Below are 18029 nucleotides of genomic sequence, written 5' to 3' on the forward strand. Positions count from 1 at the left end.
AACGATGTAAAAATTCAAGTGTTTTGATTCAGATTCTAATAAAGCAATTTCAGCAGAAACATAAATTTAATTAAGGAAACAATTTTTGTCCTTATTCTGGGTTTTACAAAAGTAATCTAAGAAATAGGAATATGCATAAAGATTTATAGAGAGTAGTTATAACATTACCTTCAGGACTAACGTCTAACATGGCTATAAAAATTACGCCTAACATGCCTATAAATATGATTAACATATCTTATTTTTTAAAGTTTATTGGCGAGAATTCGAATACTTTCGCCAGCAACTGTACTCTCATTTTTGGTTACCTTCCGTCCCCCATTCTCATGCACAAAAACAGTTTGCCGGGCCTTATTTGTGGCTCTGGATGCCGCACTTCCTGGCCAGACCCTACCGGAAGGATGTCTTGATTTAAAAGTACTGTCGCTAGCCTGGTCGGATTGGCCACTTGGCGAGCTCCTGTCGTCCTTGTACGGCGGACTTTCGTTCTCTTGTGTAGGTCGGCGGTTTTTGAAGTACCTGCCGGATCCGTTATGAGCTTTGTTGGACCTGCATCAGAATTTTATCGATGACCTAAGCATTTTCGTGTTAAGCATCTTTTAAAGGTCTGTCCAATTTAAGGCTCTCATTATAAGATAACTTTTAGGAATTTTGTAACGGTCAGATAGCAGATCTTTTTAACAACAATACGGCTCAGTATGCTTACGATCGCATGAGTTTTGAGATACTTCTCCTAAATGCGTCAGTTTTTCTTTTGTCTTTGATGAAATATGTAAAAAAACATGTTAAGAAAATATAGAAAAGCAAGTAAACATGAAAAATCGCAGAAACGTGATTGTCAAAAACTAGTTATTTACGTAAAGGTAGGTAGTAAAGTATTACCATTCCAAAGTTGGTGTGATTTAGTATCATTTTAGTATCATCACTCATTAATTACTCTTAGAGCAGTTAGAGTATAATCTAAATTATAACTTCTCATATATCCGTATTACAATTCCATCTTTCTTTAATCGTTAGCTGTTCAAAGTGTTTCTTGCCTCTTATTTCAGTCGAGAAATACTACTGTGGCGGACCAGACATAAAAAGACACGTCCTTCAAAAACGGGGTGTGCATATGCCTTTTTCGGGTTTTCCCGACGCAAGGCGTACACACCGCAATAAAACAATAAAAACGTTGGGACACAGTTTCGGACCATAGGTCCCGGATCACCCCGGTCGGAAAATCTTCGGGAAAGGCCTTCGCCCTTCCCAAGGACTTTCCCTTACCAATTTCAATACGTTCTCCCCAATAAATACGAGGACCTCTCGACCGGGAGACGTCAGTTAGCAAGTTTTCCTCCGACTCTCAACGTGTTCATATTTCTGTCTCATCCGTCACTCGTTTACCTTTACCTTCTACACACTGTACCTCATCGCCTTTTGTTACAAGTTATATTAAAGTTCTCGTTATATAAAAACCAAAAAAACTCTCTCGGATTATTTTATATAAACCGTCGCAGTAACCCCTGCGACAAACTACCATTGCTCTTACATATCAGTTGAGGCATTACTCACTGATGTAAATCATCAAAATGAGTAACTACTAGTGCAATAGTTTGAGTCGACTTAGAACCGCAGAAGATTAAGAGTCTAAGGTCCATAATCTGGAGATCATGCTAAAATTTGTTATTTCTACACTGCTACAACGTACAATAAACAAGATACACGTTTCGTACATAACAAATGAACAAAAAATAAATCACAACGAATTTATTTACCATGACACACCTTTTGTGACTCGGTGTAACTTTGAAGTTACATACCTACTTATCATATTTTTTAGCCTAATTTCATTTTAGCCACGATTTTCAACTTTTACTTCGCACATCACGGAAAATTTAATCATTTTGAATTTGTTAATTCGTTGTTCATTTATATGCATAGACTAATATTTTCTGGTTTCGAGTTACATAAACTTTTTTATACTCCTATACAAAATGTGGACTATAAAGAATTATGACTAAACCTACCAATTACAAATAGTGACTGATGTTTGCTGCTCTGTAAGAATCATGAGACAAAGTTCATTTACACTTCTTGGCATTGTTGTTACCAGATTGCAGATTTTATGTATTTATTATAAAATCGACCACGTAGAATCTTAATTATGGAGAAGATAAACAAAATTTAAAAATGCCAGTACGTAATTTTCAAATTATTAAAATCATTGAGAAAAGAAGGAAAGTTCTGTGCAGCTCTGTATTTTACAAGCGATGCAGACAATTTTAATTTTGCATAAAGATCCCCCTGGTCTAGTTATTACAATGTATGCTTGAATTAAGAAATGTATTCAATCAATTCCCATGAAAGAACTTTTATAAATCCAAGAATTTAAAAATGAAAACAGTGAAACCGATTAAAATGGGGTTTTTGGATTTAGTGTAAATACTGCAAATATTTTTCATGACATTTTAAACTAAAAAGATAATCAGGTGACATCTTTCCGTTACACCACCTTGTATTCTAGTAAAACAATTTACAGCATTTGACTGAGCACTCCCCATACAGAATGAAAATGGTACGGTCTTGCTCACCTATTCACTATACTTTTCAACACGCCGTTCAGGTAATATCCCTCATTCGCGTGACAACAGCAAGGTCCCGGTGGCTTATGCGCTGCCGGCGGCACGCAACAAGGGCAAGGACAACCCCCTTCCGTCTGCGTTCTATTCTTCCCGACCGCGTGCCTTAGCTCCCTCATAACCTGGTCCAAGTCGCCCTGATTAGGTCCAGTTAATCGAACAACCATAATACTTAGATTATCCTCCGCGCCGTAAGCCTGCGCCAAGTCTTGCAACCTTTTGGCGGCTAGAACCGGGCTAGCTTCCGCTCGAGCCTCTCGAACAGCCTCTTGGATGCTTAACACCTCCCACAATCTTCGGTTCGCGATTATCACAAATTCATCGTCATCCTCTAAATCAACTTCCTCGAACGTAGGGTCGGGAACCACCAAAGGAAACATGGCCGCGTTTCCCAGCTGATTCTTTACGGAGACCTTCCTGGGCGGAGCCAGGTTCAATGGTCCAGCTGCTCTACAGAGCACAGCCTTCGCATCCCCGGAAGAGGACACCTTCAAAGAGTATTTCGTGGCCCCTTTTGGATATCCTTGTTGCGGTTGGAGTCTGACAATGTGTACCAGAGTTGCGTCGATGCCGTATTTCTGGCCCTTCTCCTTCAGCTCCCTGTGAGCTGAGAGTAACGTGTATTTTAAGTATTCCTTCGACGTTTCCCGAACGGTTCTCTCCTCTAACAACAACCGGGGGATCATTTCCTGGAGAGCACTAGGCGCTTCTTGGTTCGACCCGCCATCGAATATACCGAACAGGCCTTCCACGTTGCAGAACGAAGGCATCCTGACTTGCGAAACGTACAATCTGTGTACAGAAAATACAGATGTGTTATTATTGAATCGCAGATATTATGCATTTGCGACCAAAATGAATAGATCAATCATCAAAATCAATAAATCAATAGATCAAACGTTTAAAGAATTTAAAAATACTGTTGCATTATTCTCAACTCATTAAAATTACTAAAAAACGAAATCAATATCCACGTAGTTCCTGTTGTCGTGTATAATTAGTACACACAAGTTTAAACCTGCATAAAAATTCGCACTTTAGTAATTATCCTGTGTAAATGAAAATTGTGTAAAACAGAAGAGGAGAAAAATGATGCTAGACGTGAAAGCTTGGACAGTAAGTCATTTTCGAGAGCATATGAAAATTATCCAATAAAACTCTATTCAATGTTAATAGAATTTATTTTCCTTTAAGTTGTTGAAGAATGTAGTGTATCGCTCATGGAATAACAATTCGAGAAAAAGTGGAAGCAACCTGTAATCTAGTGCTTATTAAACTACGGATTACATGTTTTATGATAAAAATGAGTATATGAATGTCTTTTTTTGAATTTGTATTCTATTAGTGATACACAAAATCTTTAATAAATAAGATATATCCCATTATAGTGTCTTATCTAATGACTTTGAAAAAATTATTTGCAATTTGCTATTTACGATAACATACAATAAGAAACAATAATTGAAAAATGTCAATATACCGTTTTCAGCTTCTTAGAATTATAAAACAAAGAATCAAATATGTCTTTAACAACTAATGCAGACAATTTTGTATTAATTCATATCAATCTTATATCATTAATTTTATATTTACTTACAGTTGTATTTCCATACTATCACAAAGAAAATTCATTTACATTAAAGTAAAATACATCTCAATCAAGCCGTCCTAAGGGAACCAGTGCATAATATCGATTAGCAGTAATGAACAGGTTTTTACCGTTCCCTGGACCCAGCCGTTTCCGAAAATCCTAGTCTCCACGGCTGTTCTGCGCTCTTCCCCGAGGATACAATCTCCTGCTGATGAGGGTGAGAAGGTAGACTCGGTCTATTCTGTCCCGATACATCGACTAACGATATCGGTCGCTGGGATCTGTACACTTGAAATTGTCTAGGGTCCACGTGGAGCCTCGAATTGCAGGATATATCCAGAAACTGTAGTTGGGGAGGAACTAAAGTCGCCAGATTTACTCTGTCCAATTGATTATGGGCTAAATCCAATACCTATACAGGGTTCGTTCCTTTAGTACTCTTACATTTCTCTCATTTGTCACAATAACAATTTCATAGTTTGTATAACGTTACCTTTAGCGAAGTTGTTTTATTAAACGTTGGGCACGTTAGAAGCCTATTAGAGTGAACCCTTAACACACGCAAATGGCGTAAATTGCCGACGTTGTCCGGCAGGTACTGAAGTCGGTTTCCAGAGAGCACTAATTCTTCCAAGTCCTTCCACGAAGCTGTGCAGCTGGAAGTTAGTAATTTAACGTGTACATAGTTATTAAAGATGAGGAAATATTACAAAAAATTATATTAATAAGGATATTATCGTGAAATGCATTATACGAGTATGAAATTGATAGATGAGAACAGATAAAATGTACCTTAATTTATTGACATGCTACTTATATGGAATTATAATATTCATTCACAATAATTTTGAAAATTTTGAATATTCCTTTCTAATATTTCTCTTGTACTATTTTTACATTGCCCTTTATGTAATTATAACTAATTATATATTGTATATATAGACTTTATACATATAATTAGTAAAATATAATATAGTAAAATATCATTTTTGTCATGATTGTTCACTGTCAATGAAAATTAACCATCTGAAAATTAACCGCTGAAAATTAACCATCACCAGTTCTGAGCTTTCTAAAATGTTCAAACTATATTCTTTAGAGAACAAAATCATCAATAATGGGTAATAATCTTTGGCATAGAATAATAGCCTAATGACACTAGTACGGCGACGTTCGTTCTTAAAGGGTTGAAGATTTTTCCTGAGCACCTTTCAGGGAGCGTATCCAAAGTGTTATACGCTATATGCAGAGCACGCAAGGACGTTAGCTTGGCGAGAGTGTCCACTGCGGTGTCCGTTAAACAATTCGCGGTGAGATATAATTTTTCTAAGCTATGGTTGCCCTGTCGGTTCTTATTTCCATCCCCCATCGAAGGAAGCTCCGATAATCGATTATTGGAGAGATTCAAAACCTTCATTCTGAAACAGAGGTATATCATAAGTATATCATCACTTCGCTTAAGCAGAGATTCGTCCGAGAAATGCAATCGTTTGCATACTTTTCTGTATTGGTGAAGAAACTGGTTGGCAGAACCGTCAATGCGTTATCTTGCAGAGTCAAGTGAACGATGTTTAAGGGTTTCCTAGGTGGTGGTAGAGCTTGCAACCTATTGTGGGGCAGGTGAAGAACCTCCAGTCGGGATGGTTGAGTTAGCAGTCTGTCCGGTAGGGCTGTCAAAGCGTTGTGAGAGGCGAAAAGGGCACGCAATACCGGTAAATCCGGTGTCCATTCTGGAAGGGCGTCTAAGTTGTTGCTGTAATGAATTTGTTGGCAATGTTGAAGATACATAAAGATACATAAAAATCGTTACTATAAAGAACAGGAAAAAAACATTTGAATAATATAAGAAAGTACCATTTTAATACGAAAGAATTATTATTATATATTATTATATATATATTATTATATATAAAAATAAATTATAATAACTAAACTACGGTTTTTATGCGTTGTGATAAATATGAATAAAATATAGAACAAGAGGAAGGTTAAAGGAATTTAAAATTATCGAAGCATTATTCTCAACTTATTAAGATTGTTAAAGGATGAAAGAACCTTTTAATTGGTTACTGCTTCGTACAATTGATGGAGACGATTTTTGCATAACCTAGAGTGGTCTAATAATTTGACTTCTTTAATTAACAAACGAACATATTAATGTATAAATTACTAAAAATAACATGAAGAAGGTTCAAATATACAAAATTATTAATAAAACGAAATAATATAGGAAATTAATAATTATACTTTACTGATCAAAAGTGACTGCCAAAGATTTTAATAAAAAATTATAGATATATACATATATTGTATCAACATCTTCTATAGTTAGTTAATTAAAAAATGTAATAAAATGTTTTTTTTAAAGTTAGAAAGTATGTTATAATTTTTAAGTGAAGTTTCATATGCAGCCATCTTTTATTTGACTCCTCTGACAAATTACATTTTGACCGGAAATTGTTGGCAGCTACTTTCACTATAATTTTATTATTGTTACTTACTAAGAAACATCTAGATGCTCGAGGTTCACCGGCATAGGTTCTATAGTCAACTTTTTTAATTCTGTAAAGGCAAATGGAATTTTGTTTCAATTAATCGAGAATGTTACAATTGCAGATTTTTTTATCTGCGTTTCTTAGATTCGAGGAATGAGGAAGCAAGCCTTACTGTTATTTCCGGCAATAAGTGAAACAAGATTTCTCCCGCAGACTGTTAGTTCTGTTAAAATATTTCTTGCGCAACGAATGCTTCTCAATTCTTGGAGAGCACTGATGTCCAATTTCTCAATGCTATTTTCACTGACGTCTAGATGCGTCAAATTCTTGATTAAAAAAGAAATAAAAACGGTATCAGTCAATAATTATTATTCTAAAAGATTCAAGTATAAACACATTTAATTAGTCCAATCTTAATTACTTACTCCGTAATTTCCTAAAATAATGTTCCCTTTTAATTGATTATTTCGTAGGTTGACCTTGTACAAATTATTCTGAGTGCTTCTTTCATCTTTGTAGCCTTTGTTATGATCGGTTTTTGGTAAGACATCCTAAAAATAATATATTTTTACTTGTTAAGTGTATGAAATTAAAAATTGGCAATGCTGTGCAAAGAGATTATAATATCTTTACAGAATTTTTGCGATTCTATGTGATCTATTTCAATATTAGTTATTATTAGACTACAAATATTTATACACTTATGGCATATGCAGATTTTTAGGATGCAAGGAAACGTATTAATTAACGAGATCTAATTTTTATATTATTCTAAAGGGTAATTTTTTAGTTGACGAAGAAACTTTTCTTTAATCTTAATTTCCGTCAAATGATGTATGAAAATTAAAATTTTCATAAAAATTTGCAGTCAAGTTATCATTACACATTTATAAAAAATAATAAAATGATTTTATATGTATAAGAATGAAAGTTTTAAAGCCAGGGGTGCTTTGTTCTACAGCTACGGTTCTAACGTGATACCAGTTCATCTTGTGGCCACTAGGTGGCTTTGCACTCGACAAAGTTCTCGAAAGTAATATTATTTCAGCCGCAGATATAACTAGGCTGGAAGACTGATGTCGTTACTCTGGTTTCCCTTCAAATCACGTATAAATCTTTCGCCTTTTACTAAAGATTTCCGTGGAGGGGAACAATTGATGAGTCTATGAAATAATTTTTTGTGGACCCGACGTAAGTTGGGTCGTAATGGAATGAAAACAAAAATTTTCAGGTTAATATTGAACGTTGAGATATTTGACCAAATAAATTGTTTTATTTCAGTAGGAATTTTTGTGGTTAAGGTTTTTTAGTTGAAGATTTGTAGTTAATCAAACGATGTTATACATTATTGTTGCTGGTATTGAAGTAGAACAATTTAATTGACTTCTAGAATATGAAGTAGAATACTTAAAATTGAATTTATAAATTATATTAATATTGTGTAAAGTCACTGATTATAATTTGCACTATCATGATTGTACATTATACAATGCGAGAATGCAATTGAGATCAACTCTGTTGTTAGTATCTGTTCAAAATCAAGTTTGTTAATATAATAAATGATATTTATAAGATGTTATTTTGTAAATAATTTAATTTGTAATTACGACATGTATGTATACAATTTTTAATTGGTGAAATTATTCTTACGAAAATGTGCGTGTGTGTGTGTGCATTTAAAAAATGTCAAAATTTAAATTTGAATTTATTTTGCGTATATGCAATTCATTATCCGACATCTTTTCTACATAAAAGAAAAACTGATTGTGTCACTTTTTATTTGATCCTTACATTTCGGTAATATTTATTTGCATAATTTTAGATATTAAACGCAAAATACATATTTTTGGAACACAAAACTGAAAATATAAAACAAAATTATTTTGCGAGATACGTAGAAAATTCTAATATTAGACTGTTTAAAAGATTTTGTCGTTTTTTAAGGGTTCTACTTGAGAAAAATTTCATCGATTTGACGAGAATCAGAATCAGATCAGCTTGAATGTTGAAATATGTTTCACATTCTTCGCTCTTATTTATTTCTAATAATTGCCCATTCATTAGCCTGGATCCGTGTTTCCGTACACGGTACATCATTATTCCGTGACTGTTCATTGTAACACTGAACCACCAGTGTGCTTCCAGAGCAATTTGAAATTACAAAATAGTTTAATAGTTCCATGAAATGCATAGCAACATACCGTTAGCGTGAGGGCTCGCATGTTGAAAAAAGATGGCAGACTGCTGAGGCAATTTCCAGCTAAGGAAATATTTCTCAAGTTTTTCAGCTCACCGAGTTCTTGCGGCAGGTATTTGATCCCATTACGATCTAAGATCAACTCCTTCAGACTGTAAAAAAATGAACGCATCGTTATGAAAAATTCTGTTGCAATATTCCGCTTTAAGCCAAGCGAAATCAAACAATTCAGAAAATGAAAAACTTAATAATTTTCATCAATAATATTTATTGGAAGATATTATAGAACATTTTTAAACATAATAACTTTTGTAAAGTGTTAAATAAAAATCCTGTACTAATTTTTAATTTTGTACTAATTTTACGATTTCAAATGTTTCTTTCCTGTTTGTAGTTAATGACTTGACTGCGGATTTTATACATTTATGATAGAAATAGCTTGACGAAATTTGAAACTATACAGAGATTAAAAGAATTTATGATTATTTATATATTATTAACCACGTAATAAAATTATTAAACAAAGAACAAAATTTCTATCTTGTTCTTGTTTGTTGCAATTTATGAAGAAAATATTTGTTGTGCATAAAGATCCGCAGTCCAGTGATGAATTATTTTGTTTAATAAAAATTATGCTTATTTACATGTAATGTTTGAAAATTTAGATTTAGATTCATAGATATACGTTTGCTTGAAAATTCAGGTTCGCAATGTATGCAATGCTTGATTTATGTTTGCGTTTTTCTCTAACAATGAAATCGGCTCTCCAACTTTTCCGTTCAGCCATTCATCATAAATTGAGCGGCATTTCCGGCTTTCGGTCCAATCAAATAAATCGTGTTGAATTAGCATTACAGTTATGGCGCAACGCGGTTTAACGTGAATGCACGTTGCACCCTCGCTGCACGGACAAACGAATCGGTGAACCTAAACGGACGAGCCGCCCACAGGATGTGCACTTGAGTAGAAAGTTTCAAATTATGGTGAAAACCTTCCTCTGGTCGTAAGCATCTGTGTCATCGGACGAACTTTCAGTTTTTAAAGTAAAATCGAAAATGTTTGCGCGCTAACGTAAATGGACTGAACACAGAACAAAAACTATGGAAGCCTTCGAACATGCTAGTTTTCACCTCGTTAATTTATGACTGACACTAATAGCCTTTTGTAATCCACAATGCGATGCACGAAATAGGTTATTTAACCGCCGAATTAAATTTATCTAAACGTATTGTAACTATATTTTAAATTAATCCTTTATGCTGTGTAATCCGTTGTCGCATCAAATTTATTTTATGTTGGAAGTTATTAGCAGTACGTTAATTGCAAGGTTATACGTATTATATAACTCCATTGTGTGTAACACTACACTATCATTAGACCCAAATTTAATAATACCAATTTTATTGTTAAATAATTGATCCCCAAAGTTATTTGCAATTTCGTATACAATTTTATAGCATTATTTATCATATTCTTAGTTGTTAATGAAAAAATACTACTTCGATTACAGTAGCTTACAAATTATTTATGTACAGAGATAAAATTGATTCAGGTTAATTTTATTAACTTTTTCGTAACGTTTCTATGAATTGTTGTTACATTTGATATGTTAACACTTTTATGGGCCTCTGTACATCTTATAATCGTTAGTGAAAGTAGAAATAACTTTTTAATGGAGTGTAGGGATCCTATCTAAGTAATCATATAAATATTCAACACCTGAATAATGCGGGGTTTTACTCAAGGAACTTCATAATTATAGCGATCATGCTCTAGCAAATAAACTATTATGCAAAAACTGTTTCGTTATGTCATATGTCACTTTCAAAAATTTTGCACAATAAGTTTATTTCCGAACGTTTAATGAGAAAATCGCTAATAAATGTTGAATATAGTGATTACTCATTGAGGGTATAGTAAAAATCATAGTCGTTCTTGAAAGAATTCAATAGTAGATAGTAACAATACTTTCAAAGGATTTTCACACCATTTTATACACAACAACAACACGCGGAAGGTGCAGAATTAAGAAATAAGTTTGCAAATTAATTCCATGCAGCAACTATTTCATAAAAGAACTAGTTAATGTTTATAAAGAAAACTAGGTAGTGTCCGTAAAAGACAAACTAGTTAGGATTCATAAGAAATAAACTAGTTTATATTCATCGAAAAATAAATTAGTTATTGTTCATCAAAACAAACTTCAGTAAACGTTTGATTTGCAAATTTGTTTAACCGATGATATGGTCGAATACTTTCGTATCCAACTGCATTTCTTTTTCTATACCTAATTCAACAATCTACCATCTGCAGGCGCTATCCTTCGTTTCCAAAAAATCCTCGATCCAGACTGTCTTCTTCATTTTGTCACTTCATAACGCTGCTACCGCGCCCTCTTCAAAAGGTAGATCTCTTCAAACACACACTCGTATCTACGGCACGCAGCTGTTTCTCGCCGTCTACACCCTGTCCTTCAGTCGCTGGAGTTCAAAAAGGAAGGACGTCTCTATAGATCTGGAGCATCCACTCGAGTATTCCGAGATGCTTTTTATCCGAGACACTGCGTCCTCAAGGAAATTTCCTTCGCGTTTTCCAACCGTTCATAATGTATTCAAATATTCACTGATTCTAGTGGATACCTTCTTGTCCAATCTAAGTGTGCCCCTAGCTAGAGAGTTCCCTCGCTGTTCCCTGGATCCATGTATTTGTAATAATCGAAGACCGCCGACATTGACAAACTTTTCACAGATCGTAGTCCAATATAAATTGCTACATCCGCGTATATTCAAAATACAGTATTCATCGAAGTACTTCGGCTCGCCGAGTTCCAAGATCTCCCAGCGTCACCCCGATAAAACCGTTTCAAATCAAACCGAAGCGTAGTGGACTCTGTTTCGCAGACATGCCGAAATCCAACACGGTAAAAGTAGCCTGAACTGCCTCGAGGAGTAAGTCTGCAACGCGCTGGTGCACGCTCGCTCGCACAAGTTCGTCAGAGGACTAAGAAGTCTGACGCGGGGCAAACCATGTTCGAGCTACTCCAGATCCAAGGTGGAAAGAGGGAGACTAAGGATGGCTGACCAGCCTGACGTAACAGAACAGACGGATTAGTTTCTGGCTGTGCTGTACGAACCGGGACTATGCTAATTCCTTGTCTACCGGCCTGGTTGTGTACCAGCGTCTAGCAATTGGTTAGCGCTTCGTTGTTCGGGGATACGCCGGTCTAGTTCTCTTACGGAGCCCTGGATATTCTTCAGCAACCTCTACGGCGCCGGGCAAGCCAGATCCAGAGATTGATCAGGGAATGAATTAACGTCAGGGATGCTCCTTTGTTGCAAAGACAACTATGAATGGGCTGTGCTGCTATGTGGCTGCGGTTTTGGGTCACGTAACTCCACTCAGAAAATTGAAAGTTCAACTTTTTCCGTATTCCGTATTATTTCTTACATCAGTTTTCAAGAAATTAAGAAATGAATTTGTGAATTTTCTTTGCTCTAATATAAAAGCTATATGAATGTTCTTTGTGTAGAACGATTCTATAGACTTTCTTAAACATAAATATATCCATTATAGTATTAGAAATGTGTAACTCTTTGAGAATAAACGATGATATTACCAAAGAAATTTCACGATGAATTCTTGAAATGTCACGAAATGGCTCTTAAAGTTTGTTTACAAAATGCTTAAATAATTAGATGTGCTACTAATAAATATAAGTTTGTAACTGTGTAGTGCTAAGTATCATTATCATTAATTTGAAATCGTAAGTCAAAGCTTGAAATAAATATATGTCGGCAAATATCTTTCTCCTAAGATTTCATACCTTTCATGTAATATTTAAGATTTTTAAAGCAGAATAATAACAGGCATAATTTTGGTAATAGAAAGCTCGTAAAACGTATTTACAGCGTTTTCTGTAGTAATATAACTCGAAGGCACTAATCCCTTGCAGTATGTTCACGCTTCTTTGTAAAAGAGATTAGGGGTATGCGGTCTTTCTGATCAGACTCCGCGATCGGGAAAAGATTGCACGGTTTCACTGGTTGGCTGCTCGCATTGTTCCACGAATGTGGAGCAGCCGGCTTATTTATAGAAGAAATCCAATGATAAGAAGCTTTTAAATAACGCTTCCTGGAAAAGGTTTTGTTCCAGAGTCGGGAAACTCGAGACTGTTATATGCTTTAAAATTCTCTTATATCTACAACGTCCAAGCTACAGCGTTGAATATTTGAAATGGTTCTTCTTCCCCTTTAGAAAGCCAAAGACCAGGTACGTTCGAACATTTCTTCGGTTATGATACTCGCGGTCCTTTTATCCGGGCTCGTAACGTGGATTCGTCGCGATGATTGTTAACATTAATTAGCTATAAAGACAAGGCTTGTGTCCCTCCGTCTTGTGACTAATGAAGTCGCTAATGAATAGGTGTCTCTTTTTTAATGATTCGCTGTTGCATGCAGCCCACCAGAGAGCCCGTTAATGTTTTAAGCTATTCTTTTGTTTCGTTAGGGGAGCAAGAGACCAACAGTATGAAAGTAGCTGATCCTTCTGCGAGTCTTTACTTTGAATTTTTCTTTGTGTAATGAAACGTTTGGACTTTTGTGTACGCATCGACCTGAAGCTTTCAAATCGCGCTGAAAACAGGCATTTTTAGTTATTTCAACGAACAGTGTTCACTTTTTTTATGGATATACAATAACGCTTTGTTTATTTAGTTTGTATCTGGAAAGGTTCCTTCATTTTGTTATTTGTCTGTTATAATTGTGTCAAAAAGTAAAGGACAATTTAAGAGTAATCATAATCTTGACTTCGTCTTAAGTGTAGTATTTTATATTTTAAATTATTTTCATATTTTATATGTCATATTGTTTTCAGCAAAAGCTTTATAAATTACTTTAAATTTATTCAATAATGTGATTAACAATTCGTAATGCATAATGATTAACAATTCGATAGAACATGTTATATGTTATGATGAAGGCAAGTCAACTGCACTTACAGAATTCCTCATTTCTCTTATAAATAATGTAATGAAATGCGTAGCATGTATAAAGAAAACATAGGTTATAACATATAGTAGCTTTTTACCCTTCCTGTAGACATAACATTCTGCATATTTACGAACGAAGCGAATGCAATCTGAACGAGTTTCCTTTCTATGATAATTAGATTCCCCTTCCGTCCTTTTCAGAACAGCAGAAAGTTTATTATTCAATTACTATTCTGCCGGTGATTTAAAATACTATTTATTAGAGTACCATACTAAATACACACTTCGAAACTATCACCTGCAGTTAGAACTTAAAACGTTTAAGATTTAAGAATAAGAATTTCAGAATTCTATCAAATGCTCGATTACTTTTACTTTTAAAAAACGAAGGGGAATAGACTAGAAAACATTGTTAAATAACAATAACACTATACATTTAATACATTCCAAATATATTAACATATTTATCTGAAGTGTATTGATAGTATAAAATAATACTTATTAATTTAGATACTTAAATCTTGGCGAGTAAAGAAAATTTGCAAACTGCTATCAAAACCGTAAAGTCCAAATCCACAACAACAAAAGTATCATAAATACAGGGTCGGATAAGGGAACTAGTACTTTCACCGTTAATTAATAGCACATGCAGGAAGGTAGAACGCGTGCCCTGCAACGCACACTTTCCACAGCACGTTTCCCAACAGCGTAATCATATTAAACAGCGCCGTCATTTATTTTTCAATCTATTCAACGTGCACGTTCTCCATCCCATCTTCATTCGCCAATTCAATTGAGCATACTTCTGCGGGCTGGATTTAACTTAGAAACAAATTTAATTTTCTCCGGAGAGCATTGTTCCCTCCGACTACGGAATTGAATTACTACAATGTTCCCGCTGGTATGCTACACATTCGGGAACTCCTTTTATGAAATTATTATTATTATGGCAAAGCCACCGCACCAGCTGAGTTAGCCCGTGTATTTTTTTTTCTTTGGAAATGCTACTTATTTCTGGTACCACCGCTTCCGGTTGATTTACAAGGCAAGATTCCTAGTCTGGAAATTCAGAAAGTTACGAAACTTCGGGACGCAATGTAAACGCGTTGTATTATAAAAGCATTTATTATGCAATTTTTATTGCATTATATCGTGTTAAGATAATAAAATTAATTTACGAAAATTTCGTTCACTTTTCGGTTTTATTTAACATTTCGGGGTAAGAGATATATTTTTGTTTATAATTTTTTTGCAATTAGTGAACAGTTTATTATTGTTTGGTTGATTTTAGCTTTTAAACTAAAAGCTTTAACATTGTTAACATGTAAACATTCTTAACACTGAATCTACCGAGGTATCAAAACGTCTACCAAAAATTGCCTCATAAGAATTACAAAATAGAATTTATCCAAATTTTCTCATAATTTTTATAATAGTGGAAGGAATTTCTAGTGGAAGCAGCTTCATGACTCGAATAATTATGAAATCAAAAAATATGAAATAGGTCATTTGACCGGCAGTGATAGCCTTGTTAAGGTTTGAAAGTTATAAAATAAGGAAAGAGTTTAATTATAACTCTTCAAGCTGAATTTGGTTAGTAAAAGGATGGGAAACAGTTATATCATTTTTTTGGATTTCTGGATTGGAAACCTTTTTAACGAGATTAACGATTTTCTGATCACATTCCTGTACATAAATACACAGACAGTTAACAAATACGAACTGTGTATTTTCACTACAATAACGTGATTGTTTTTTTTAATAAAGAGAATGTTTATTGAACGTGTATTGTGGAGTACGTAATGCAATACATGCTTTTAACACTGTTTTCTCATTCTCCTAGCTGTTTTTCTCTTTTCAAATATTTGATCCTATCTGTTTTATCGAACTCATCCCACCGTGAAGAAATAATGGACGGATGATAATCGAATGAAACTTGATAGCCTCGTGTCATTTTCATACTTACGTTTTTGCTTACCTACGCTCAAAATTCATAAATATAATATATAATATTTAACGTTTAATGATAAATTAATAAAATGATGATAAACAACAAATTTATGAAAGAAACAAACTACGAAAAATATTTGTACAAAAAACTAAAACAATACGTAAGTGTCCAGACATTAATGAATGTAGTTGGATGTTTTACTTAATAACAAAAGATTTTGGTGGATTCGAAAGAATATTATTTCGTGAGCTGGTTGAACCTGGTTTAGTAATCCTAGTTTGAGAAACCGAGCCTCCATATTATGGACGTACTGAAAACTATCTGCAATCTCTATCACGGTCATTCATTTTATTTCTTCATTTTCATTTTTGTAAGATTGCCAACTCATATCCTAATGGAAGCACCGCTATTTCCTGCTGTTTCCTTTTAACATCCAAGGTCTCGTGCTATTTATTACATTTTCATCTAACATTATCGTTTTGCACGGTGTCTACATTCGAATTCTCAAAAAAAAAACAATCGAATATTGTTGTCCCCTCTTCCCTTTCATATTTTTTTTGTATTTACGAAAACAAAAGATCGAGTCCGACGATCCAAGCGGTAAAGGACACGCAATTACTGAAAAGCTCCGTCAAGCATCATCATCGTCGTGTCGTGTCATTTATTTTTCTATATTCAAATGCTGAGATGCCCAAAAACGAGCGAAACTTGTTGTTTTACTCTTCCTTCTTACAATTAATCATAGAACTTCCAAAACCAGAAGATCGATTTGCACTTACTCAGGCAAACTAAATTCCAATAATAGAGAATGATTATAGAAAAGTTCCAGGAAGAATTGTCTCTCTGTGCATTTTGTACACTCAAATGTCGATGTCTTCAAGAACAAATGGAAATATTCTTAAATATTCTACTCAAAACTATTCTCAACAAGTGAGAAGCGATCTTTTTCATTATTTTAAGCGTGGTAATATAACTTCTCACCGCGATAAAAAAATTTCTATTGTAAAATGAGCAGAACAAAAGCTAATTTCCGGTTTAACAGGTTAATTGTCAAAATTTACAAAACCAAAAGATCGATTATCAAAACTGAAATCCAAATAATCTAGGACACGTGATTAGTGGAAAGTTCCACATTAATTCGCGGTTAGGCTCCTCTTCCTCCGTTGTTTCTGCACCACTGCGGCCCGACGCATGACTTCTGCCGGGCGTGTTGCCCAACTCCATTCTACCGGTAAGTCAGCGGAGAGTTGGCTTAGCTTTTGCAGTCGCAGGTGTACACCGTCTACACGACCGTGTTTTCTTTTTCCGTAGAGGCTACAGGTCCCGTGCACGGCTGTGTTCGACGTGCAACCACTGTCCGTGTATCGGCGCGGGCCCGTGCTCATACCGTAGTTCCTTCTTCTCCGGCATCCTCATTTCCGCTCGGTGGAAAGCAGTTTTCGAGAGAAACTTTACGTAATTTCCGTTTTAATTAGACGACCCTACCGCGATCATCGGCTCAGATGAACCGATTCGTGGATTCCGCTCACGCGTCACCGTGAAACGTTCGCGCGGAAAGTGTCCTTTGAAACGATCTGGCGCGCAAGGTTGCACGTTGCCTTTCATCGTTCAAAACACGATGAATTTAATTTTATTAACCACTTACAGCATTAACATTTTCATTTACCGGGTGTCCGATTTTAATTTATAAATGAGAAAAATACTCGTTAATTACACACTGCATAAAAGATATTTCCTATGGAATTTAAATGGTTTCGAGGGGGCCACAATCATATAATTTTGAATACACTCATCGATTCAGTCCATCGTTCCAAACAAGAACATATTAAACCACGCGTGTCAATAAATGATTAGTTTACGAGGTATTTGAGTACAAATATTGCAAAGCGATAATCATGTAGATATGGACTGCTTAAAAGCAGCATGAAATTTTTAGCATGCATATATATAATTTACCGAGATTTACCAAATGCATTTTTTAAATTTCCGTTATAGGCTCAGATAAAAAAGTTGATAAACGTGAGTTTTTTATTTTTTTTGTCATTCCAAGTAATAGCAAAATTTTAAAAAAGTCATTGTCTAGTAGACTGATCCATCTATCATCTAAACAAAATTCAAGTCATTTAATTCAGTTTTGAAATAGTTACACCGTTTTTCATGTGGTCTTAAATATATGTACGCTACTGT

At 34.7% G+C, this 18029-nt stretch overlaps 1 protein-coding gene and 1 non-coding gene across 2 annotated transcripts in view; one reads left to right on the forward strand and one right to left on the reverse strand.

The window, feature by feature from the left end:
• Phlpp (PH domain leucine-rich repeat protein phosphatase) overlaps positions 1–18029 on the reverse strand; it is a 185422-nt gene that overhangs the window by 3258 nt on the left and 164135 nt on the right. Inside the window, exons 8-17 of the mRNA XM_033467284.2 lie at positions 8909–9056; positions 7133–7258; positions 6880–7033; positions 6714–6774; positions 5711–5965; positions 5421–5630; positions 4706–4868; positions 4341–4624; positions 2574–3413; positions 309–549 (exon numbers count right to left, since the gene is read on the reverse strand). Of these exons, the coding sequence (XP_033323175.2) occupies positions 309–549; positions 2574–3413; positions 4341–4624; positions 4706–4868; positions 5421–5630; positions 5711–5965; positions 6714–6774; positions 6880–7033; positions 7133–7258; positions 8909–9056 (2482 nt within the window). The remainder of the gene's footprint in view (positions 1–308; positions 550–2573; positions 3414–4340; positions 4625–4705; positions 4869–5420; positions 5631–5710; positions 5966–6713; positions 6775–6879; positions 7034–7132; positions 7259–8908; positions 9057–18029) is intronic.
• On the forward strand, positions 7790–7910 carry LOC117218782 (U5 spliceosomal RNA). The gene has a single exon (XR_004489867.1). It is a non-coding gene; the product is annotated as a U5 spliceosomal RNA (small nuclear RNA).

This window comes from Megalopta genalis, chromosome 1 (assembly GCF_051020955.1).
Source record: "Megalopta genalis isolate 19385.01 chromosome 1, iyMegGena1_principal, whole genome shotgun sequence".
NCBI lineage: Eukaryota > Metazoa > Arthropoda > Insecta > Hymenoptera > Halictidae > Megalopta > Megalopta genalis.